Consider the following 25,274-nt stretch of genomic DNA (forward strand, 5'->3'; position numbering starts at 1 on the left):
ATAAGGCGTTACCAAAGGTAAGTAACTTGTTCATCTGATAGAGACTTTAAGCCCCAGATTCCTTTTCTTATAATAGATAGCCAAGCAATACCTCCCCGGAGGTGGGTCTGCAAATCCAATTTAAACCAGAAAGTCCTGCAGGGCCGAACAGGTAAAGTGTCCCTCACAACACACCTGACTGCCTAGGCAGTGTTTGGTCAACGTGTGCAAAGTTGCCCATGCTACTGCATGACAGATGTCCATGACAGAGACTCCACAAGCTAATGCCGAGGTCACAGTTTTGGCTCTGAAGGAATGAGCATGCAAGCCCTCAGGGGGTTGCTTTTTGTCTAGTACATAGCAGATCTTTATGCAAAGCACTGTCCATCTTGAGATGGTCTGTTTCTGTACAGCCTTCCATTTCTTGGCCCTAACGTACCCTACAAAAGAGTTGGTCATCCACCCAGAACTCTCTGGTGCAATCAAGGTAGAACAACAATGCTGTCTTTGGATCCAGATGGTGGAGTCTCTCCTCCTCTTTAGAAAGATGAGGAGGAGCAAAGAATGTAGGCAAAGTTATATTCTGGCCTAATGGAAAGCAGTCACAACCTTCAGAAGAAAGGAGGCACGTGCCTGGAGGACCAGCTTCTCTGGATAGAAGGTGGTATAAGGAGGGTACACACAGTGCCTGCAATTCACTGACCTTGTTGGCCAATGTGATGGCCACTAGAAAAGAAGTCTTGATGGTTACTAACCTGGGAGGGCAGGTGTGTAGCGGCTCAAAATGCGCACAGATTAAAAAAGTCAGGACCAGAATTAAATCCCATTGGGGATTGATGAATGGCCTGGGAGGAAACGTGTTGGAAACCTTTAAGAAACCTAGCCACAGCAGGTGACTTAAACAAAGAAGGTTGGTCCGGCAACCAAACAAATACTGAAATGGCTAAGAGGGAACCCTTAACAGTGCCAAGAGCAGAGCACTGATGGGCCAAAGAAAGAACAAATAGCGGCACTTGGGAAACGGGTCCAGACAGAGGGTCGATATACCTAAAGGCACACCAAGTGACAAATTTATCCCATCAGCATGCATAGACTATTTTAATGAAGAGGCACCTGGCTACTAGGACAGGGTGCAGGTTCCTGTGTGTAAAGGCACCCCTGCATGTGCAGAGGTGCCCCTAGGAAGTCCAGTTTCAATGCACTGGACTTCGTAAGTGTGGGGACGCCATTTTACCCGTGTACTGGCCACTGGCCACTCCCTGTGGTCCAGATACATAATGGTAACTCCAAACCTAGGCATGTTTGGTACCAAAGGTGTCTGAATCTTACCCCAGTATTAATGCCAGTATTGGCAGCATGATACCATGCACTCTGGGGGCTCCCTAGAGGAACCCCAGTATTGCTCCTACCAGTCCTTCAGTGTTTGCAGGCAGACCCTCAGACAGGTTGCTGCCCTCCTGCTGCTTGACCAGATCAAACAGAGGAAGGATGAACAAAAGAATTCCTGTGGGAGATGGGACGCAAAACCCTCTCCCTTGGAAATAGGTGTTACATGGCTGGAGAACGGTAGCCTCCCTACGCCACCGGATTGCTTTGAAGGGCACATTTGGTGCCCTCCTTGCATAATCTGGTTTGCACCAGTCCAGGGACTCCCGGTCCCTGCTCTGGTGTGAAACTACACAAAGGAAAGGGGAGTGACCACTCCCCTGTCCATCACCAACCCAAGGGTGGTGCCCAGAGCTCCTCCAGGTGGCCACTTAATTCTGCCATCTTGGAAACAAGATGAGCAGAGGCCCCTGGGAGCGTCTGGTTGGTCAGGACAGGTGACGGACATCAGAGATCCACTCTGATAGGTGGTCACCCTGCAGACTGGCCAAGCCCCGTGGGTGGGCCCCAGATTCGGTGTGGAAGACTCCACCAGGACTCCTCTGCATTGACCTCTTCTGCTCCTGGCCACCGGAATCACTGTTAGACTTGATAGGAACTAAACAAGCCTGCAACTCCCGAGACGATCTCGCCTTGCAACATTGTTTTCCCAGCTCCTTCCATCAATTGCAACATTTCCATGGCTGTGCATCCTCTGGCACCAGCAAGACTTCAGATGCACCACAGAAGCAAGAAGGAATCTCCCTTGGAGTGAAGGAGTCACTCCCATGCATCTGCAGGCACCAACTACAACATCGACTGGCTGTGTGGGTCTTCTCTCCAGCAACTCTATGTGGACCCCGCAACACAGGTGGTGGTTCTGAGTGGACCCCTTGTTCCCCTCTACCAGCAGGGGAACAAGAGAAGTGGTGAGTCTTAGCCTCTCCTTGCAGGACCGTACCCCTTTACACCGCGACTCTTGCAGCTATCAAGGCTTGTTGACTATTCCTCTGCGGGATCTTCAGGCCCCGTGTAACTACGGCCTCCAGCACATGAAACACGTGGTCTCCTGCCTGCTGCTCCAGCGACATAGGACTCCTTTCCAGGTATGCTGAGTGGGTTTCACTGCAACTCTTGTGCCTGCTGCCTGTGAGATGTCTGAGGGGGCTGCTTCCATGACTTCTTGCTGACTACTGGGGGATGCCTAGGACTCCCCACCTTGGGTTGAGTCCCCTCTGATCTTCCTAGCCCCTGGCAGCTCTGCAACTCTTCTTCTGAAACTCTTGCCATTTCCAAGGCTTGTTGGTGGTTTTTCCACACCACTGACAGACTGCCACTCTTCTTCCGACATGAGATATCGACTGCATCACTTCTGGAACTCTTCCTCTGCTCCTGTGCTGCATATCCAACTCATGGTCTACACCTTCGACCTGGTCCTGCTTCTCTGGAAGGGTAGGTAGTGGCTCCTGCCCACACCGGACACTTCAACTGGAAATGGACTTACTCCCCTTCATTTGCAAGCCCTCTTTTGTCTGGATCCATCTGTTTCTTGCAATTTTGTGTGGGTCTTGCAGAGTCCTTTCACAAAGTTTCTCTGTGGATTTGGGCAAAAACAGGTACTTACCTCTTCTCCCCTGGTCACTGGGGGGCACACTGGTACTTACTTTTTGGGGTTCCTAGTTCCTCCAGCTCCCCTCTACAGATTCCACTTACCTGCATGGGGCTCCATCATTTGTGTTAGACTTTTCATCCTTGGCCTGGTCTCCCCTAACGTTTTGCCTCTGTTCCCCAGGTTGTTAATGTGTGCCGGACTCAGTTTTTGCTGTTTTTGTTACTCTGGGCACTTTACCACTGCTATCCAGTGCTAAAGTGCAAGTGCTCCTGTATAAAATATGTATGTAATTGGCTTTCAATGATTGGGATATTTGATTTACTGGTAAGTCCCTAGTACAGTGCACTAAAGGTGCCCAGGGCCTGTAAATCAAATGCTACTAGTGGGCCTGCAGCACGGGTTGTGCCACCCACATTAGTAGCCCTATAAACATGGCTCAGGCCTGCCACTGCAGTGTCTGTGTGTGCAGTTTTAAACTGCCAATTCGACTTGGCAAGTGTACCCACTTGCCAGGCCTAAACCTTCCATTTTCTTACATGTAAGACACCCCTAAGGTAGGCCCTAGGTAGCCCCATGGGCAGGGTGCGGTGTATGTTTAAGGTAGGACATATACTAATGTGTTTTATATGCCCTGACAGTGAAATACTGCCATATTCGGTCTTCACTGTTGCAAGATCTATCTCTCTCATAGGTTAACATGGGGGCTACCTTTAAAAATGATTAAAGCATAGATTCCCTTTGGGAGCAAATAGAAATGTGGAGTTTGGGGTTTCTGAGCTCACAATTTAAAAATACATCTTTTAATAAAGTTGGTTTTAAGTTGTGCGTTTGGAAATGCCACTTTTAGAAAGTGGGCATTTTCTTACTTAAACCATTCTCTGACTCTGCCTGTCTGTGGATTCCCTGTCTGGGTCAGTTTGAGAGTTGGGCTGTTTTCACCTCACCCTAGACAGTGACACAAAGGAAGCAGGGGTGTAGCCTGCATATCCTGATGAGCCACCTGTGCTGGGAGGGAGGGGAGGGGTGGTCACTTGCACCTGAAAGGGCTGTGCCTGCCCTCACACAATGCAGTCTCCAACTCCCTGGTGTGTCTGGTGCCTGGCCCGGGCAAGGCAGGATTTCACAAACAAGAGAGACTCTCCTTTGAAGTAGGCCTACTTCAAAGGCCAAAATGGGTATAAGAAAAGCACCCAAAACCACAGACTTTAGATCACTTCTGGACATCAAGAGGAACCTCTGCCTGGAGAAGAGCTGTGGAGGAGTGCTGCCCTGCCTGTGATTGTGCTTTGTGGAGCAATCCTGTAGTTGCTGCTTCTGCCTGTGCAAGGAGACAAAGACTGGACTTTGTTGTGCATTCCGGCTTGTGAAGAAATCTTCAAGGGTTTGTCCTGAGCTTGCCTCCTGTTGTTGAAGTCTCAGGGCCATTAAAGACTTCTCATGCCAGCACCTGGACTCTCTGCGGAGACTCCTGCCCTGCCAAGTGGTGCCCTATCCAGTTCCTGGGGCCTTGGAAGGTGAAGCTGGCAGACCAAGACTGAAAATCCACCCACAGACCGCTGTGTGGGGAAAATATCGACGCACCTACCGAGACGCAGCTGAAAAACGATGCGCCGGCGGCTTCGCAGCAGAAATCGACGCTCCACCGGCATCGCAGCTGGAAGATAGACGCATGCAGCTGGAGAAACGACGCGCAACGCCCGCTGACGGATTGTAACGTCGCAACCCACATAGCGCGGTTTTGCTGATACCGTGCAGCAGAATTTTCAACGCAAACATCGATGAGCGTGGAAAAACTATGCAAAGCCTGCCGGGACCCGAGTGCTGTGCGGATCGACGCATCACTCTCCTGCAGAGAGGAAAAATGATGCACGCCGACCCGACTGGAGAAGGAGAAAAAAACGCAGTCTTGCTTGCGGGAGAAATCGACACATCGCTAACCTTTTTTGATGCGCACTTGCCCGTGCGTGGTATTTTGACGCTACCCAGGTACTTTTCAACGCTAACAGTGTTTTTACTGATTACTAAAGGATTTGAGACTTTTTCTTCTAAAATTAATAACTTGACTTGTGTATGTTGGATTTTTGTTGTTTTGGTCTGGTTTTGTTTAAATAAATATTTCATATTTTTCTAAACCTGTGTTGTGTCATTTTGCCTGAGTTACTGTGTGTGTTGCTACAAATACTTTACATCTAGACTCTGAAGTTAAGCCTGAGTGCTTGTGCCAAGCTACCAAGGGGGCGAGCGGGGTTAACTTAGGATGATTCTCCTTTACCCTGACTAGAGTGAGGGTCCTTGCTTGGACAGGGGGTAACCTGACTGCCAACCAAAGACCCCATTTCCAACAATTTGCTTTCCATTTGTTTAGTATATGGTTTGGGGTCCCCCTAGGGTCACTATCATCTATTGTTATTGAACTGTTTTCCACTGCTTTCTATGTTCATTCCTGGCAACTAAAGTATATATAATAGTGTGTTTACTCACCTGTTACTAGAGTATTGCCTATATAGTATTATAATATTTGTGCCACTAAAATAAAGTACCTTTATTTTTGTAACACTGTGTGGTTCTTTCATGTGTGTAAGTGTTGTGTGACTATAAGTGGTATTGCATGAGTCCTAAATAAGCCTTGGTTATTCATCCAGAGCTACCTCTAGAGAGCCTGGCTACCTAGACACAGACTACACCTCACTAATAGGGGATACCTGGACCTGGTGTAGGGTGATAACACCATAGGTGCTCACCACACACCAAGCCAGCTTCCTACAGCCCCTTACTCCTCAACTTTGTTGCCTTGAACCTGGTACCTCTATCTGACTAATACCCTGTTACTGGTACCACTTCCTAGTGTTTATGCCTAAACCCTAATTTCTCTAGTCCCCTGTCTACACCATTATATCTCTACATCTACCTATACTGTACTACCCTCACCCCTACGGTTACCCCATACCACTACAACTGACTTCAATCAGACTTATACCCTGGTATTGCTACCATGTCCTAGTACTGCTCCCTCTACACTTGCTTCTATACTCACGCTGATACCGTGGTACCTCTACCCCACCCTTGCTCTTCTACCTCTGCATTTACCCAAGCACCTCTACCACTACCTACATATTGCACTTTGACCCTACCACAGTGTCTTAACTACAGGCTGCTTTCTATTACCTTACCCCTCAGTATACCCATTAAATTCTACCCAAACTTAGAATATAGTATCTTGTCTACCCGGTCTATACCCTAGTACCTCTATCCCAATCTGTACACTAGTACCTCTACCATGCTTACATCCATGTGCTCCTCAATTTCCCGTGCCCCTAATCTTACTCATTCCTTAGCACCTTTACTTTCTGATTACACCCAGATACCTCTACCCACACCTATATCCTAGTATTGGTGCCACTTCCTCTATACCTAGTACCTCTACTGTAACCCTACCTCTACCATGGTACAGCAACTTCTAGCTGTACAATTATCTTACCTCTACCTAAACCTTGTACCCCTAACCCTAACAATACTATAATACCACTATTCCCACAAAGCCTTGGTATCTATAGAATAACCTACCATATACAGTAGTGCTTCTACCTATGCTAGTTCACTAATACCTCTACACCTACTATATCTGTGTGCCCCTCCATATCCCCGTCTCTAACCTACTCATATTTTAACACCTCTTCCATCTGATTACATCCAATGACATCCATCCACATCTTTACCATAGTAAGAGCCCTTTCCTCTATCCCTAGTACTACCTTAATTCTACCTCTCATAGCTGCATGAACAAAAATATTCTTATCCCCACCTGTACCCTGTACCTTAACTCTACCAATACCAAAATACCACTATTCCTACCTCAACCTTAGTATATCTACCATATACGCTAGTACCTCTACAGATCTTAGTACACTAATATGTCTACCCTGCTTTAACCTTGTCTACCTCTATTTGTCTGTCTCTAACCCTACTCATACATAAGCACTGCTTACTTTTACTTACACTCACCTACCTTTCATCACACCTGTACCCTTGAACCCCATGCTTAATTTGAGGCAGTGGTTTCTGGTGCTCCGCACTGGCTCTTGTCAACACCAGCATCTTTGATAGTCTGTCACATGGTGCCACTCTTTGTCTAAATTAGAGATGACCATAACAGTTGTTGATTAATTCAATATACATTAAAAATAACTAATACCTGCTGCCGAAGCCATTCTTGCAGCTTTTTGGGGCATGGAATAATCTGAGTTGCAACACGTTGTAGGGTTTGATGGTCAGCAGTTGTATTGATTCTGTCAGGGGCAGGGAGAGTGGGAGGTGCAACCTGCACAGGCCTCCTGACGAGGGCCCTGGCACTTATTTTATTTACAAATTAAGCAATGTTTGGGCCACTAGCTTAACTCTACCGCTACCACAGCACCGCCGCCCTTTGCTGTAAAATAATACTCTTACCTCTGCATATGCACTGTACCTCTAGCCCTACTCCTACCTAAACCGTAGGATCTATGCATAACCTACCGTAGTACTTCTACCCCTACCTGTGCTCAAGTACTTCCACTTAGTCGCTTTCTGGTAAAATTAAAAACCCTTTGCGCGCAAGCAATGACGGCATAATGGGAGCGGCAGGGGTGCAAGGGTCCATTCCGTTTAGGGGGTGCGTTGTGTTAAACAAGCAGAAGGCGGCAGAGAGGAGGGGGTCCCCGGCGCCTCTGCCCCCTGAAGCCTTCAAGGAAGGTGCGCGTGAAGGCGGGGGCGCGCGCGCAGCACTGAAGGGATAATTGCGCCTCCGATAAGGAGCGCGGCCTATTAAAAGCCGCGTCGTCGAAGCGCTGGTGCCTTGACACAGGGCTGAGTCACTGTCCTCTCTGCAGGCGGCTCCCTGGCAACCACATCACAAGTGCCTGTTTATTCTGAAGGTCACCCAGTGCTCGGAGATCTCAGAGAGGAGACAGGGACGGAGGGAAAGAGAATCAGTGGGAGTGGAGGAAGAGATGGGGGCGGGCAGAGGCCAGGGGAGATTGTGAGAAAGAAATGGAGAAAGGGACAAAAATTGACAAACCGGGGGTAAGTAAAGGAAGCTGAGAAACATAGGCAGAGAGGCGAGACAGAGTGCGGGAGCAAGAGGCCAAAGAAGACGAGACAGAAAGAAGCAGCTGCTCCTTCACAATGGCGAAGGGGCGTCGCCCCACTGGCTCAAAGCCAGCAACATTTCCTTTTATTTTTAAATTTTGTTTTATTTTTCAGCTGCTGCTCTGAGCCAGCATGTATAAGGAAGGGCGGGCTGGGCCATGGGAGGGAGGAGAAGGAGTGAGCCTGTCTGTTTGGTGGGTCCTTATAGGCCGTCCAAACAGACATGAGCTTAGGTTTCTAGCTGTAGGAAACAGCACTGATTACCTGTGCATCAGGTAAGTTATTTTTTTTGTTTTAAAGTTAAAACCCTCCTGCTTGCCCACCGTCTACTGCATGCCACCACCCCTGCACCTAATCCACCCGCCTGCCACTTTTAATATGTGTCGGCCGCCCCTGCAGAAAAGGACATAGAGCGCAAGCGGTACTCACAGAGACTCAGGTAGAGCGCATCATCAAAGTCTCTGTGGTGTGAGCTAATCTGTGGTAGTAGAGGTTATCCACTACGAATCCTAACTTTGCCCAAGTGGAATGGGGAAAATTCAGCCATCAAATGGAAACTTTGCTAATATAGCCCCAAATCAGAAGTGCACTGTTAGTGCCCACATATTGGGTATCCACTACATATCGACAGTTTAGCGGAGGAAAGTTGGAGATTAAAAAAATAATAATAATCAGGAGAATCAATTTCTCCCATTGACTTCCATTTAAGGAAAGGCAATTTCAAGTGCGAGACAGCCAAAATAAAGGCATTTTTGGGTTAAAGAATCGTGAGTCTTTTGCCTGAATTGGGCTTATTAGCATGTATGGTATCCCTACATGATGGGGCATGTTAAGGTCTGCTGTCCTTTACCTGGGGCTCCTTCATGAAGTTAACACTGCCATATGTGGTCACAGACCAGTCACTCCAGATTAAACTGCTCGTTTGCCAGCATTTTTGCAGGACTAACCTCTGAAGCGCGACATTCCAGATGGTGAGCAGGAGGAGTCTCCACTGTCAGAACGTCCACCATAGAGGGAACCTGAGACTGAACATGTGGTCATAAAACCACCCCCTCCTGCTGACTGCACTGTGGGTAATTTTGCACATTACCATATTTATGCACCTGTGTGATATCGTTAACCAGTAGGCTGCGGTGCAAAGCGTAGTAGAGAAAACTGACACTGTGTCTTTAAGAACTTCACAATACACCCTGTATCCCATCATGGCTCCAGGTGTCAGTTAGGTCTATTCATTCTTTGTTCCTGGAGACAGGATCCTGGAGCACTGAGCGATGCCTTTTTGGCTTAAAAATATTGGAAAAGCTTTCTAAAACCTTTGATTCGTCAGATGTTTGATGTTTTTCAGCAACTACAATGCAGTTTTTTTCTGACAGAAAATAGATAATTTTTTGTCAGAATGCCTTCACTTTTTGTGAAGTGCCCTTCCTGTGGAAAGATGGTGGATCAGATAGAGCCTCACTATGGGCAGGATTCACAAATGTAAATTTACAGGTTTGTGTACGTTTATGATTGTTTGCTATTCAAAAAGGTAGTTTTACAAGTAGTATCTTTACGAGTGTGGAGTCTCCACCCAAAAACATAGGACAGTCCTATCTTTTTATGTGCAGAGACTCCCCATTTGTAAAGATACTATTCGTAAAATACTTTTCGTTAACAGCAAACAAAAGTAAACTTACACAAAGTGTAAGTTTATCTTTGTGAATCAGGACCTCGGTATTAAGATTTCCAGAAGGACTCTCAAGGAAAGAGAGAAAATCAGGCTGCATAGTCTCCAAAAGAGAAGGCAAGATACAGCAGTGGGACCATCAGAAGGCCTTGAAATAGTTAATCCTTCTTCCAAAGCCCTCTTTTCTTCCTCCAAGGGCTCTCATAGAGAGGATCCGGACAGAGACACAGACAGAGGAAAAGGAGATGCTCTGGGTCTACGCCAAGAAGAATAATGTCAAGGATGGAAAAGCTACCAGCGTGTTCGCCGTTAATAGGTACGCCGTTGAACATGCCATTATGACATTACTTGACATCAAAGCACTGTCAGCATTTGCCACTGAAGCACCCGAGTATCAAAATGCAGTCAACTAAATTTAAAGTCATACTGATGCACACATTTAACACCGAATGTGGAATTTATGTACTACATTATCACTCTGGAATGACTGATGCACCAAGGCTGCATATTGATTCTTATCAGGATCAATAAGCTACACATTGTTTGTGTGATTTTATTAGAACCACCAAACCCATAGCAACTATAAGTCTTATATAAGGTTACAATCCAGGATGTACTAAGACGTACTGGCCTATCAAAAATTACCCACAAATACTACAAACACATGTCGGACAATCTGGAAAAATGTATTAGTGACAAATACCACAGTCTCAGACTGGACTCTACCACCACTAGCCTAATCTTTTTTTTTTCTTTTACCGAGGACATATCCTTCTGGGAATATACACTATGCTTTATTTCTGGTCTCTTAGAAAACAAAATAGCCAAAAGGGAAAAAGAAGCACTGTCTGAAGTTACCACAGCCAGATATGTGAGCCTCACTCTGTATAAAAATGGGAAGGCCATGACCCAATCCCCAGATATCAACCTCTGTATCTTGTATAATATCGTAAAGGCTCTAAAAGCTTCTACCATGACCAAAGACATCAACACCAACGCAATGACTACCATTTGTACCATGACACCACTAGCTCACCCTTCTCTTACCCCATTGCCCCATTATCACTCATACCCCTTGGGGGAAAACAGACAGTATAATCACAGTATAAAGCGAAGTAATGCAAACCATAATATGCTGTGTTTTAGGTGAAACAGTGTACATTTGCTTGCACATCAAAGAAATCAGAGACAAGCTACTTATCTTCGGAAACTATCTTTCTGGTAGAGACTGTATCTAATTGCAGGTTCCCCACTTTTTGAATATTTCCCAGACTTTAGACTTGATGTGGAAAATTTCAAGCAGTACCCCTGCAAGCCAGTATGTGGTGCCATGTGGCTTCACACTAAAGATGTTTTACTCCAGAAATGACACAGGGTTTTTATAGGCGCCACTACTGTGTCTTGATGTCAGTTGCTTACAAGGCTGTCTGCGCCGCTAGACGTAGAGCCCCAACAGCAAATTGGCTCTGACCAGTGTGCAGTGACCTAGACTTCGGATGTTATTAAAAGGTAGAGCCTAATTCACAAAAACGGGGGAGGGTGGGAGAAATGGTGAGGAATCTGCAGTTAAATAGAGTCTCTACCTGAAAAAGCATTTGCAAACTTGGTCATCTGATGGAGACTTTTATCTTTTGAATAGATATCAGAGCAGTATCTATTAGAAGGTAGGTCTGCTAATTTGTTCAAACTAAGAAATCCTGAAGAGCCAAGTGGGCGCAGTTCCCTTCTCAGTGAACCTGGCTGTCCAGACTGTAATGCTTCTTGAACATTTGGAGTGACGTCTGCGTACCCTCTTGGCAGATGTCCAGGACAAGAACTCTGCATGCCAACGCAGTGGTAGCAGCTTCGGCCCCGATGGAATGGGTTGGCAGACCTTCTGGAGGGTGTGTTCGTGGCCAGTGGATTCAGATCTTGATTCAGAGTATAATCAAATGAGAGATGGTCCTTTTCTGCATGGCCTTGCCTTTCTTGCCCCAGTGAAGAGCTGATCTACTCGGTGTTCTTTGGTTTGATCAATGTAAAATCTCAGCCCTCTCTTAGGGTCCCAGTGATGGAGTCTCTGTTCCTCCTTATTGGGATGAGGCATAGCACAGCACGTGGCAGGGTGATGGTTTGACCAATGCTGACCCGCGTCACAACTTTTGATAAGAAGTCTGCTCACATCTGCAGAAAAAGTTTGTCTGGGAAAAGGTGGTGAATGGTAGATTAACACAAAGAGTCTGAAATTCACTCACTCGCTGCACTGAGGTGACGTTGATGAGGAACACTGTCTTGAGGGTGAGGAGCGTCAAAGGACAGCTGTGAAGCGGCTCAAAGGAGTGCACATCAAATGTGCGAGGACCAAGTCAAGGCCTCCCAGGGTATGGCAAAGAGAAAGGGAGGAAACAAGTGTTGGAGGCTTTTCGGAGATGCATCACAAACAATGAGTGCTGGTCTAACAACTGTAAAAAGGCTGAAAGAGCTGAAAGCTAGCCCTTAACCATGCCCAAAGCAAAGCCTTTCTGGACAAGAGACAATTAAACTACATAATGTCTGATAACCTGGCACTTGGGGGCACAATCTGGCATGTGCTGCACCACACCACAAATTTGTCCCAGCGACATCGTATACAGTTTTCATTGTGGGATGCCTGGCTGCCAAAATAATATCAAACACCTCTAGAGGAAGATCAAAGGGGTTTAGCTGCCCTGGCTCAATCTTCATGCATGAAGGTGGGGATTGCGAAGGCCTGAGTGTAGAACTTAGCCTTGTTGTTGCAATAGCAGGTCCTCCCGGAGAGGCAGCCTGATCAGAGGAAAGATGCTCAAGCTCAGCAGTTCTGGATACTATACTCTCTAGTCCCAATCTGTGGCCTCTAGGATGACTTATGCCCAGTTGTTCCTGATCTTTTACAGAACTACTGGCAGGACTGGAATAAGCGGAAATGTGTACAGGAGTCACAAGTTACACTCTGGGTGGAATGTGTACCCTATGGAGAGACGCGCTGGTAACTCCACTGTGCAGTACCGCGTTCTTAGCAGTGGTGAATAGATGAAACCAAGGTTCTCCCCATTCGTGGAAAAGACCTTGCAGCATCTCGTGTTCCACTATGCAGGGACTGATGTGCTTGTCTATCCTTGCATTCAAAGATCCTTCAAGGTGGTCCACCACAAGGAAGATTCCTTGCTGGTCCAGCCATTTTCGATGGCGTTTTGTCCCCGGCCATAATCAATCAGTAGATTTGTAAAGCGCTTCTTATCACCTATGAGAGTATGAAGGTTCTGGCAGGGTCCACTTCATTAGCCAAATAGCCAGGTCTTTGGGGACTTTTGTGTCTGTGGAAGAGATGGGGAGGTCCATAGATGAAAGGGTAACTCGTTCTGTGTCTCTGCTGCTAAGCAGGAGAAGGAGCGACTTCCTCATCTGCTAAGTCAGATGCGAGGCGTGAGTGTTAGGGAAAGGGACGCTGAGCAGAGGAGCCTGGTGGGCTGATAGAAGTTCAGGCGGTGGTGAAAGTTGGTCTTGGTGGTGTCTTTGGAGAGGGAGAGGATGAGTTGTGTGTTGTCAGCACAGGTTATGATATGGAGTCCATGGGTTTTGGCGATGCTGTCCAAATGTGCCATATAAGGATGGGGTTGATTGAGGATCCTTAGTGTACTCCACAGTTGACTTCCTGCGGTTCGGAGGTGTAGGCAGACACACTCCAGGACCGCATACTGCCCTGCTTGTTGCCGTACTACATGGTGAAATGTTGTCCATAAGCACCTGCACCAGCCTACTTTTGATGGACAGAAGGAAGGCTTTCAAGGGTAAGCGGATGGTCTTTACTTCCAGGAGGCTGTTATGGAGCCAGGCTCTGCCAAAGACTAGAGGCCTCTGATCTCCATCCCTCCCAGATGTTCAAACCAACTCAGAAGGTGTGTATCGGTCACCACTGTCAACTCTGGGTGAAGTAGGGAGAAGGGTATGCAACTGATGCATTTGCAGTCTAGCAGCCTCCACTACAGATCTTTTGCAATCTCCACTGAGAACTGGATGTGGTCGGCAAGCTTCCTTTGATGTTGGGCCCAAATTAGAGTTTTATATCCCACTGCAGAGCCTGCTTATGCCACCAGTGTGCCTGACCTGCACGATGCAGGTGTATATCAGCCCCAGTAGCCCCTGAGTCAACCTCACTGAAATCCAGAACAGAGGCTGAAAGATCTGGATCATAGCCTGAATGCTCCTTTCCAGGGGAAAGGCACAAATATGAACAATGTCCAGAATGGCTGAGATGAGGGGGGGGGGTGTTTTAGAAGGAGTCAAGTGAGGCTTCTGCAAATTGAACCCCAAGAATCACAGGAGGTTTGCAGTAGCTTGGAGGTGGTGGACCACTGCCTGGAGTGGTGAGACCAAAGGGGAGCAAAGCAAACTGAAAATGCACCTGTTCCACCATGGACCGAAGGTAGCACCTATGTTATGTTATGTTAAAGAATTTATATAGCGCATAGCTACCCGAGGGCCTCTCAGCGCTTTGACAAATCCACCACAACACTTTCATACAAAGAGATCAGTTTAGCCATGTTTTCAGTAGCCGCCTGAAGATTAGTTCTTTGTTAGTTAGCTGTAAGGAGAGAGGTTGCGAGTTCCACAGCTTCACCCCTAGATATGGCAGGGATCTTCAGCTCCATCTGATGCTGCAGGACTGGTAGTCAGGACAGCGTAGTGGTGTCTCATTATCTGGTGATTGACCAGGGGACTATGGCAGTGTTCGGCCCAAGTCCCCAAGAGCATGGGGCCTGATTGAAGGCCAAGATGGGTGCAGTAGATGTTTCCCCTGGTTGGAGCACTTCTGTTAAAGCACTGGTCTTGACCTCTAAGTTGGAGAGCTGAAGGTCAAGAAGTTCAGCAGCCCTACGCATGACCACAGAGTAAGAAGGGCTGTTCTCAGTGGCAGGACCAGGGGTGAGAGGAGTCCCAACTCAGGTGAAGTATCAAAGCTACTGGCTCCTTTTTGATGGTCTTCTCACCAATTTTCCTTGTGGTATAGTTGCCCAGTCTCATCACCCGCATCGTAAGAAAACAAGTTACTTACCTGTAACTACAGTTATCCAGTATTGGTATCTTTCATAAATTCACATGCTTGAATCATCCCCGTCGTCGAAGTGGGAGACCAACGGTACATAAAATAGCAATAAATAATAAATACATTTTTTTTTCCATAGACTATAATGGAGCCAGCACTTGCTCACATAGCCTATACGTGTCCTTTTGTGAAAGGATCCAAACCTGCCTGCTGTCCAATCAGGCACCAGCACCCTCTAGAACCTTCTCCAGAGAAGCTCCCTTGCTAAGATTTTCCAGCACGAGAGTGAAAAAATTAAAACCTGAGAGGAAATGCGAGCATCAAAGGGGAGGAGGGTGGGTTGCATGTGAATTTATGAAAGATACCAATACTGGATAACTGTAGTTACAGGTAAGTAACTTGTTTTCTTATCTAGTACAGGATCTTTCATAAATTCACATGCTTGAATCTGAATAGACAGCAGTATGGTTGATAAACATTGTATCCAGCGTGGGTGGAGGGTGCGAGCATGAAGACCCTCTGTCTCAAATATCAATAATAATAATAATAATAATCATAGTAAACACATACATTTCTGAACGTGAGTTACGAAAGAATACAGATACTTTAAGTACGTGTATATGTATAGTAAATTTCATGCTGTAAATACCGATATAAATATATATATATATATATATATATATATATACATATATATCTGTATATATTTATATATATATACATAAATACATACATACACCTTACATATTCACATGGAAGCATAATAGAAACTTGGTTATTTGCATCTCAAGCCATATGACTATAACTAAGGAAAGGTCTCACCTTAATGAAAGAGATGGCGTAGCACAGCTTGCCCTACTAGAGAGTCTGTTCTTTGTGATGACTCCAGACAATAGTGCTGCGTAAAGGAGTGCGTAGTTTTCCATGTCGCGGCCTGGCAAATTTTATCAAGGGCAATACCTTGAAACAAAGCAGCTGATGTGGAGACTGCTCTTGTGGAGTGGGCTCTCGGACGCCTAGTCAAGGGTTTTCCTGCCTTGGTGTGACAAAATTGGATTGTTGAAGAAATCCATCGGGCTATAGTGGCCTTGGTTACTCCTGTTCCCTGACGTCCCAGAGAATAAGATACTAGGAGTTGGTCTGATTTTCTGATGTGCTTGGTACTTTGCAGGTAAAATTTGAGGCATCGTTTGATGTCCAAAGAGTGGAGAGTTCTCTCTGCTATCGTAGTAGGGTTTGGAAAAAAGGTTTGTAGAATAACGGGTTCATTGAGGTGGAACGAAGATGGAACTTTGGGAATATATTTGGGATTGGTTCGGAGCATAACGAAGTCCTCAGAGAAAACTAAAAAGGGTTCTTTAGTAGTGAACGCCTGTATATCACTGACTCTCCTGGTAGAGGTGAGAGCAAGCAAGGTTGACACTTTCCAGGTGATGTACTTGAGTTCTGCCCTATGAATGGGCTCAAAAGGAGCTTTCATGAGTTGGGAGAGAACAATATTAAGGTGCCACTCTGGCGGAGGTAAGCGTACCGGAGGAAAGGTGCGGAACAGCCCTTACATAAACTGTTTGATGACTCTGGTTGAGCCAATAGACGGCATGTCAGCCGATCGTCTGTAAGAGGCTATAGCTGCTAGGTGAATCTTGACTGATGCATGGGAAAGACCAGCTTTGGAGAGGGAGAGCAGGTAAGAAAGAATTTGCTCAGGATTAATTTGAAATGGGTGAAAATTGTTCTGAGAACACCAAACACAGAATCTCTTCCATTTTAGTTTGTATGTCTTGTTCGTGCTCTCTGCTCGTGCTTTAGATAATATGAGCCTACATTCTTGATCGATGTGCAGATCTTGGAACTCTCTGTACTCAGGAGCCAAGCATGCAAGTGCAGTGAAGTTGGGTCGGGATGTAAGATGAGACCCTGATTCTTCGTTAGAAGATTGTGGTTGCAAGGGAGGCGGACTGGATTGGCTACTGACCGGAAGAGGAGCTCCGTGTACCAGTACTGCCTCGGCCACTTGGGGGCTATGAGAATGATCTTGCAGCATTCGGTCTTCATTTTCCTGAGGAGCCTGGGAATCAGTGGAATGGGGGGAAAAGCGTATGCAAAGATCCCGGACCATCTTATCAAAAGAGCATTTCCCCACGACCCCGGGAGTGGGTATCGACTGGCGTAAAACTGGCATTTGGCGTTCAGATTGGTGGCGAACAAGTCTAGGATCGGCCGACCCCATCGTTGGAAGATGTCCTTGAGTATGGTCTGGTTGAGTTCCCACTCGTGACAGTTGTCGTCTGTCCTGCTGAGAGAGTCCGCTATAGCATTGTTGACCCCAGCCAGGTGCTCTGCCCTGAGGCGGACGTTGTTCAGTGTGAGCCAGTTCCAGAGAGACTGAGCTTCTCTTGAGAGGGAGAGGGATCTTGTTCCTCCCTGCTTGTTGATGTAGAACATGCTTGTTGTGTTGTCTGTTCTGACTAACACTGATGATCCTGCGATGCGTGGCAGAAAAGCTTTGAGCGTGAGATGAATCGCCTTCAGCTCTAACAGATTTATGTGCATCTCTTTTTGGAGCTTGGACCATCTGCCTTGAATGCGCATGTCCTGTAAGTGGCCTCCCCATCCTTCCAAGGAGGCGTCCGTGGTGATGACGAAATCTGCTATTGGTGCCAGAAAAGTTAGACCGTGGGAGAGGTGGTTGATGTGAGACCACCATTCTAACGCCTGCCGAATCTTTGGTGTGATAGTTATTAAGTCGTCGAAGGATCCTTGCGACTGGGTCCATTGAAGTTGCAGTTCTTCTTGCAGCGGCCTCATTTTGAGTCTTGCTAGCGGTACTAGGACTATGGCTGAGGAAATCATGCCCAGAAGCTATTTGAATAGTCGTACTGAAATGAACTTTCTTGCGGAGATTGTGACCGCCAATTGGGTCAGCTTCTGCTGCCTTGCTAGGGTAAGATATGCCTTGTTTTGGATAGTGTCTAATTCTGCTCCCAGGAAAACTCTCCTGCGTGCGGGAAGCACGACTGACTTCTGTAGGTTCACTGTTAGACCCAAACTGTTGAATAGTTTTAGGCAGGCGTCTGTGGCTTTTGAGGCTAGTAGAGATGACGGAGCTTTTATGAGCCAGTCGTCCAGGTATGGGAACACCTGGAAACCCTTGCTTCTGAGGGAGGCTGCGACTGGGGCAAGGCATTTCGTGAAGATTCTCGGAGCTGATCTGAGGCCAAATGGTAGGACTCTGAACTGATAATGGGCACCGGCTACTGTGAAACGGAGATATTTGCGATGTTTTTGGTGTATTGGAACGTGGAAGTAGGCGTCCTGGAGATCTAGAGTTGTCATAAAATCTCCAGGATTCAAGAGGTGCAAGATATCTGACAGTGTGATCATTCTGAAGGATTGTTTCCGAAGGAACTTGTTGAGTTTCCTGAGGTCTAGTATAGGACGCCACTCTCCTGACTTCTTCCTTATGAGGAAAAACCAGGAGTAGAATCCGAGACCCCGTTGTTGCAGAGGAACTGTTTCTATAGCCCCTTTGGCCAGAAGGCTGAAGACTTCCGCTTGAAGCAGACGAAGATGGAGAGAGCTGCCTGATGTTGGTGGGTGAAGCGGTGGCTTTTGTGTGAATTCCAGGGTCTGACCTCTTGTCACTATATCCAGCACCCATTTGTCTGATGTTATTTTCTTCCACTCTTGGATGAAGTTGGAAATGTTTGCTCCTATTTGCTGATGTTGTGGGCATTGGGGGAGCATAGCCGGTGCCTGGAGAAGATCATTGTTTTCTGGGTTGATCTCTGGATTGCGAACCCTGCCTTCGTTTACCTCCTTGTCTGGTATAAGAGGCAGTCGATGATTGCCTGTACTGCTGGTGGTATGAAGGCCTGTACTGGGATTGCTGGTATTGTCTATGGAAGGAACCTCGAAATGAGGTGAAACCTCTCCCTCTAGCCCCTCGAAAGGGCTGCTTCCGGTACTGCAGGGTACCCAGGGACTTGGCGGTGTCTGTGTCCGTCTTAATGGCTTGAAGTGCGTCATCCACATGTTTGCCATATAAAGATTCCCCATCGTAAGGCATGTCTAGGATTCGGGACTGCACTTCTGGCCTAAAAGATGTGGCCTTGAGCCAACCTTGTCGTCGTAAGACAGCGGCACCCGCTAGTTGGCGGAAACCAGTAGAGGCTATGTCAAGAGCGCAGTCGATAATTTCTTCCGACGTACGCTCACCTTCCTGTAGGATCTTTCGTGCCTCTGCTTGTTTATTTTCCGGGATGAGGTCCAGGAAAGGTTGCATGTCGGACCACATTTGGCGGTCATATCGGCCTAAAATCGCTAACGAATTTGCTGCCCTGACAGTGATTGCAGACATGGAGGAGAATCTCTTGCCTATATTGTCCAGTCTGCGACCTTCCTTGTCTGGAGGAGTAGAGATAGGCGTTGATGGATTTTTGGAGCATCTTTGAGCAGGCTGTGAGATGACTGAGTCAGGCTTTGGATGGCCAGTAAGGCATGCCGGAGAATCTTGGGTTGCCTTGTATTTTTTATCCAGTTTTTGTGGAACTGGAGGAACCGTAGCCAAATTTCGCATAATCTTTGTGCCCTCGCTCCATATGTAATCAATAATCGGAATGGACCGTACCAACTTCCGTGATTGCTCCTTGAAATCATGTAGGAAACATTCCGATTGGGAGACAGATGTTGGGAGGTGGAAACGTACTGCGGCTCTGTCCATAAGATTATGGAAACCACCTATGTCCTCGGGCGGAGAATCAGAGGGGCGAGGAGGTGGTGGAGAAGGAGTGGGGGCCAAGTAATCATCCCATTCCTCGGTAGGATGTTGTGGAGTGGAAATTTCTCCTTCTTCTTGTTCTTCTTCCCCTGAAGTGGAACCTTCATCTCTGGGGGGTGCAGCTAACACAGAGTGTGATGTTAATCTTGGAGTAGCTGGAGGAGGAGGAGCATTAACTGGCGTCACTGGAGAGACCGGCGCTGGTGGTTGATCTTCCGCTGGGAACCTTCTCCTATAATCCTGAAGCATGGATTGTAAATCCTGGATTAGGGAGGAAGGCATTTGTACGGTATCTCTGTGTTGAGGCTCTCGTGTTTCGTAGTATTGTTCCTGATGAGAATAGTATGGTTGATACTGTTCATACTCATCCTCTTCATCCTCATCTTGGTATTTGACATGGAGCTGCGAGGGGCTATGTGCATCTCCGAAAGGACCTTTGTCCGATTCCTCCCAGTCAAGAAGATGACTGGGTAGTAAAGCCGACACCTTGTTTGGAGATGTGTCGGTTGGATAAATGTCCTGTGCAGGTAGAGATCTGATCCTGACCATGGTTTGGAGATCTGGAGACCTGGAAGAGGTAAGAGTGGTCTCAACCTGTCTACTAGGCACCACTGCTGTCGATGGCGTGAAAGTTGATGCAGCCGTGGATGGTACAGATTTTTCCGTTGACGGTAGTCTCGTCGGCGGTGGCCTCGTCGACGGTGGTGTCGCCGGCGATGGTTTCGCCGACGATGGTCTCGCCGACGGTAGTGTCGTCGACGGTAGTGTCGTCGACAGTAGTGTAGTCGACGGTAGCTTCTTTGACTGTGTCCCCGTCGATGGCGAAAGCGCCGATGACAATGGCGTCGCTGACGTTATAGTCGACGGGGCAGTCGTCGACGGTGCCGATTGAGTCTTGAGAGAGGGGATCGGATCCCTTACCGTCGATGTTAAGGTCGTCGACGCTGACGACGGTCTCGTCGACGATGTAGTGGAGACGGTAGTTGTAGGTACCGCCGTCGTCGTCGTCACGGTCGTCAATGGTGTTGTCGTCGTCGATCTAATTTTTAGAGTCCTTTTTCCAGAAGTGGAAGGCTCTGAGGAAGGAGATAGATGGTAGGACTCCTTCTTTTGAAGAGGAGAGGAAGGCTCAGAGGAGACTGAAGTCTGTAAGCCCTTCCCATGATGTGATTTCTGCCTCTTCCTGGATTTTTCTATGTGGCCTAGGTCCTCAGATCTGGACCTTTTGTGTGGCCTCTCTGACCCACTCTCCTCACCTGAAGTACAGGATTTGGCCTGTAACCATGTCAGGAGCCTGCCCTCACGGTCTCTGAGGGTCTTTGTGGAGAAGGTGCAACATATTTTGCAGTCCTTAACCTGATGTTGTGGGTAGAGACAATACAAACAGTCTTTATGTGAGTCATCCACATGGAGCCTTTTCTTCCCACAGGTCTTGCAAGGACGGAAAAGGCCTTTCCTAGAAGAATCTGACATATTTTCAACTCTTTTGAGAGAAAAAATTCTGAAGTAGAAGAAAAAACTGAGCAGAGCTCAGGGAGACTCCCTTCACACGACGTGCGGTAGAAAATCTAAGGAAGGGAGCTTCTCTGGAGAAGGTTCTAGAGGGTGCTGGTGCCTGATTGGACAGCAGGCAGGTTTGGGTCCTTTCGGAAAAGGACATGGATAGGCTATGTGAGCAAGTGCTGGCTCCATTATAGCCTATGGCAAAACATTTTTTTTTATTATTTATTGCTATTTTATGTACCGTGGGACTCCCACTTCGACGACGGGGATGATTCAAGCATGTGAATTTATGAAAGATCCAATACTGGATAATCATTTTTTAAATCCATGACAAATAAGAAATGCAAAGTGTATCCCATCCTTGTGGGGATGGCAAGTCAAATGAAGGAGGAAGCACCTCAATGGAAGCTGAGTGTGGCCTCGGCAGAGGTCAAAACTGCAATGACTAAGTGAGAGAGCACAATGGGAACTGAAGTGGAGTGTGATGCCGGACACAGAGTTGGAATGGGAGCCAGAAGAGGGCCAGTGGTAGACTCGGAGGGTCAGAGTTGGTGCAGAGGGGAAACCTGCTGGCGGTACCCTAGATGAAGGGCCTCACGGATATTTGGGGCCCAAAGCCACACCAGAGGGCGTCGGTAAGCATCAAAAGAGTACGGTCTCGCAAAACTCTTTGGTCAGCGTCTGTGTTGCAGATGGCCCAGGAAACTCAGGTTGTGCAGTGTGGGGTAGGCTCTGATATCGATTGACTTCAAGAGCAAGATCAAGAGGCATGGCAATGTCCATGTGCCTTTTCAGAAGTAGGTTTGTGGCTTTAGAGTTGTGACTCAACTCCGGCACCACAGGTAGACCTGGGCAGAATTTTGATTATGCCAGAGTAATTGGAGTAATTTTGGTAAATCCTTGTAACTCTTTGATGTGGAATTACCAATGATTAAGTGATTACTCGCATAATTAAGAGTAATATTGGGGAAAAATCCTACCACACGAGCACATTTTATGAGTGTGACTGTACGATTGTGATCCCTAATCATGTCCTGCTGAATTTAGTCCTGTTTCTTAGCACAGAGTGCATCTTTGCATCCATTTAGACACAAGGGTGCAATTTGCACTAAGAAAATAGTGTTAAATGTTGGTAGTAAATTAGGAGAAAACCCTACACCAAAAGTAAATTTAGCGAGCAGGAGAGGCTGCTTGCTATTCGTGTTCTGTTGCATTTAGCACTATTTTGTAGCACAAAATGTAACTATTTTGGAAACAAAGGGACATTTTTGCACTAAGAAATAGCGCTAAAAGCAGAATTACTCTTCTTGTACAACTCAAGCATAATCAAGTGGAATTCATAGGCAATTACATGTGATTACACTTCACAGAATCACGTGAGTTATGCCCACCCAAGGCAAACCTGATGAGGATCTGTCACAGACACTTCTTTGCGGCTGTCCTTACAGAGTTTAACACCTGTCCTTTTGGGAGGAGACATTTCTCTTGCACACTGGATTTTTGAATTTTAAGAGGTAAAACAGGGTCATCTCAGAGATGACAGGCAGCTCTGGATCCGCATCTGGTGGTGCAGAAATAATGGAACTTATGTCAATGCTCAGTAGTGATGCCTATATAGGCCCCTCATGTCATTTCCAGACTAAAACAGCGTTAGTGTAGAGCTGCATGGCCCCACCTACCAGCACACAGAGGTACTGCTCAAAAGTCTCTGGATCCAGTCAGACTTCTGGGGAACGTTCAAAAGGTGAGGGCAGAATTGCTTCTTACCTGTATTCCTAGTTCTCGCTCAGGGGAATCTCCGTTGAAGTTATAAGCACTGACTAGTCCCGCCTACATGCGGAGATCCCAGAGCACTTCTTTACAACATATCTTCTTAAGTGGAGATGTTCACCTTTCTACAGTAAGGCCTGGAGAAACACCTAAGATATTAATGTTTTGTAGCCTATATAGAAGACTACATTGGCTGATAGCTTCAGATTGCATTTAAAAAAGGGTAATAAATATATTATAAAATGCAGGCAAGCTAACTGTAAGTGCAATATTTGACTGTTTAAATCTCCTTCACAAACCCTTTTTAAAAGGAAAAAAAATGAAGAGAGAACAATGTAGCCCCATAGAATGCCATAGTGACAAAGACCATTTGAGGTTGAAACGTGTTATTTTGATTCACTGGTGAATTAAATATTAGGTATAATACACTGGCTGGAGTGGCTCGTTTTTGCTATAATATGCTGATTGGAGTGGCTCATTTTTTCCACTGATACCTGCGGTGATATAGTAAAATCAACAAGTTGCGACTAAGACCCGGCCTGAAAAATGAAATAAAATCAGATGTTTTAACTACATTTAGGCAGTTATTTTAGTATATTGAAGGACTTACTAGTCTAGTTGATTTCTTTCGATAGCTAGTTATGAATGCAACAAACTACAGAAGGCCACACCCATGTCCTGATGAAAAATAATTATTAAATCAGTTCATTATTAAATTCATAAACATCAGTATATCTCCCACGCATGTATGGAGATATTCCGGTATGTATGAAATTAAGAAGACCCCACTCTAGAAAAGCAAATGTTATTTATCCTTAACGTGGATTATCAACCTGCAGTATCTTATTAAATTCATAACATTTGAATATTTTACACATATAGTGGGTCATCTGATCTTGTAGGTGCAAGGAGGTATTCTAATATGTATGGATATTAAAATCAAAATCCATGAGAGAGAAATGTAAATTGCAGGTAACACCAGGAGGTGCCAGTTCACAAGTTCTTGTCCGAAGTTCTCATGCTTGTACGGTGCAGTAGGTAAAGCAGCAGGCTGAAAGACCAGCCAGATACAGATACATGGTTTCCTAGTCTCAGTAAATAAGGAGAGGATGTGAGTGCACTAATACACGCCCAGCGACCACCCTTTTCACAACATTGATGTACACAGCTCAAGTTTTTGCAGCTGCTAGAGCGGAGTTCTTCTGAATCCCACTATTTTTTCTAGATTTCTTTATGTCTGCAAAGATGTAAAGGCTCTATTTCACAAAGAAAGTGATAAATTCTATAATGCATAGTGTATGCTAGATAATGTTTCTTTTTACAAGGTGCGACACATCCAAAGAAGGATTAAGCACAGCCTATGTACTGAGCCAATGCCTGAAGCAGTACAGTACCTGGTAGAAGGTCTCCAGCTCTTTTCCATTGGCCGTAAATGATAGCACACCAGTGGCCAGGTCCACAAGGCACCCGATCTCAAAGTCCACGCTACTTGACCGGCTCGATCTCTGGGTGGAGGCAGAGAGATCTCCACCCCAAACCATGTAGCAACTGCTCCGTTTCACACTGAAAGACAAAAAGAGGTGGCCAGTTCTTTCAATCAAATGAGGAGGGTGCTCATACTGTTATATCAGAGCCAGAGAGAGTACAATGTGATAAACAGCTACCAGGCGAGGATGGTCTATATTGAATATACTGGTGCCCATTAGATTTCTGCTTTTGAAAGGCCTTTAGGTGAGGGACAGTGTGAGAAATAATATCAGATGTTATACCTCAGTGTCTGCCTTAGCACCTCCAGATACTCAGGAACCTGTTAGTTTGAGTTATGTTTCCTACACTGTTCATATGGCCCAACCACTTCATAGAATCACAAGTCTATCCCCAAGCACCTCATGGTATTGTATCACAAGTCTGTCCATGTTCCCTGGCTCCTTACACTGATTATCCATGTGACCCAAGCACCTCATGGTATCACAAGTCTAACCATGTGACCTGAGCACCTCATACTATCACAGGTCAATCAATGTTCCCATGCTCCTTAAACTGTCAGTCCATGTGGCCCAAGCCCCTCAAGGTATCACAAGTCTATCCATGTGACTCAAACACCTCATGCTATCACAAGTCTGTCTATGTGACCCAAGAGTCTCATGGTATCACAAGTCTTCTCATGTCACCCAAGCACTGCATACTATCAGAAGTCTGCTGAAGTTCCCAGGCATGTCATACTGTCCATCCATGTTCCCATGCATCTTACTGTGGTTCAGTTGTGGTCCTAAAGTTTCCATTTATTCATGTAGCCCAAGCCCTTCAAGGTGTGAATGCCCCAATGCTCCTCTCTCGGTCTGCTAATATGGCCCAAGCTCCTCACATTACTGCAAGGTCTTCACAATATACATTTATGTCCCCAGGGCTCCTACACCTTATGAGCAAGTGG

The 25,274-nt window shown here is 46.4% G+C and overlaps 1 protein-coding gene across 9 annotated transcripts in view; it reads right to left on the reverse strand.

Moving 5' to 3' along the window:
• RYR3 (ryanodine receptor 3) overlaps positions 1-25,274 on the reverse strand; it is a 1,450,647-nt gene that overhangs the window by 894,059 nt on the left and 531,314 nt on the right. For all 9 annotated transcript variants that reach the window (XM_069208992.1, XM_069208994.1, XM_069208991.1 and 6 more), the window contains one exon: positions 24,238-24,406. In XM_069208992.1, coding sequence (XP_069065093.1) covers positions 24,238-24,406 — 169 coding nt within the window. The remainder of the gene's footprint in view (positions 1-24,237; positions 24,407-25,274) is intronic.

This window comes from Pleurodeles waltl, chromosome 9 (assembly GCF_031143425.1).
Source record: "Pleurodeles waltl isolate 20211129_DDA chromosome 9, aPleWal1.hap1.20221129, whole genome shotgun sequence".
Lineage (NCBI taxonomy): Eukaryota > Metazoa > Chordata > Amphibia > Caudata > Salamandridae > Pleurodeles > Pleurodeles waltl.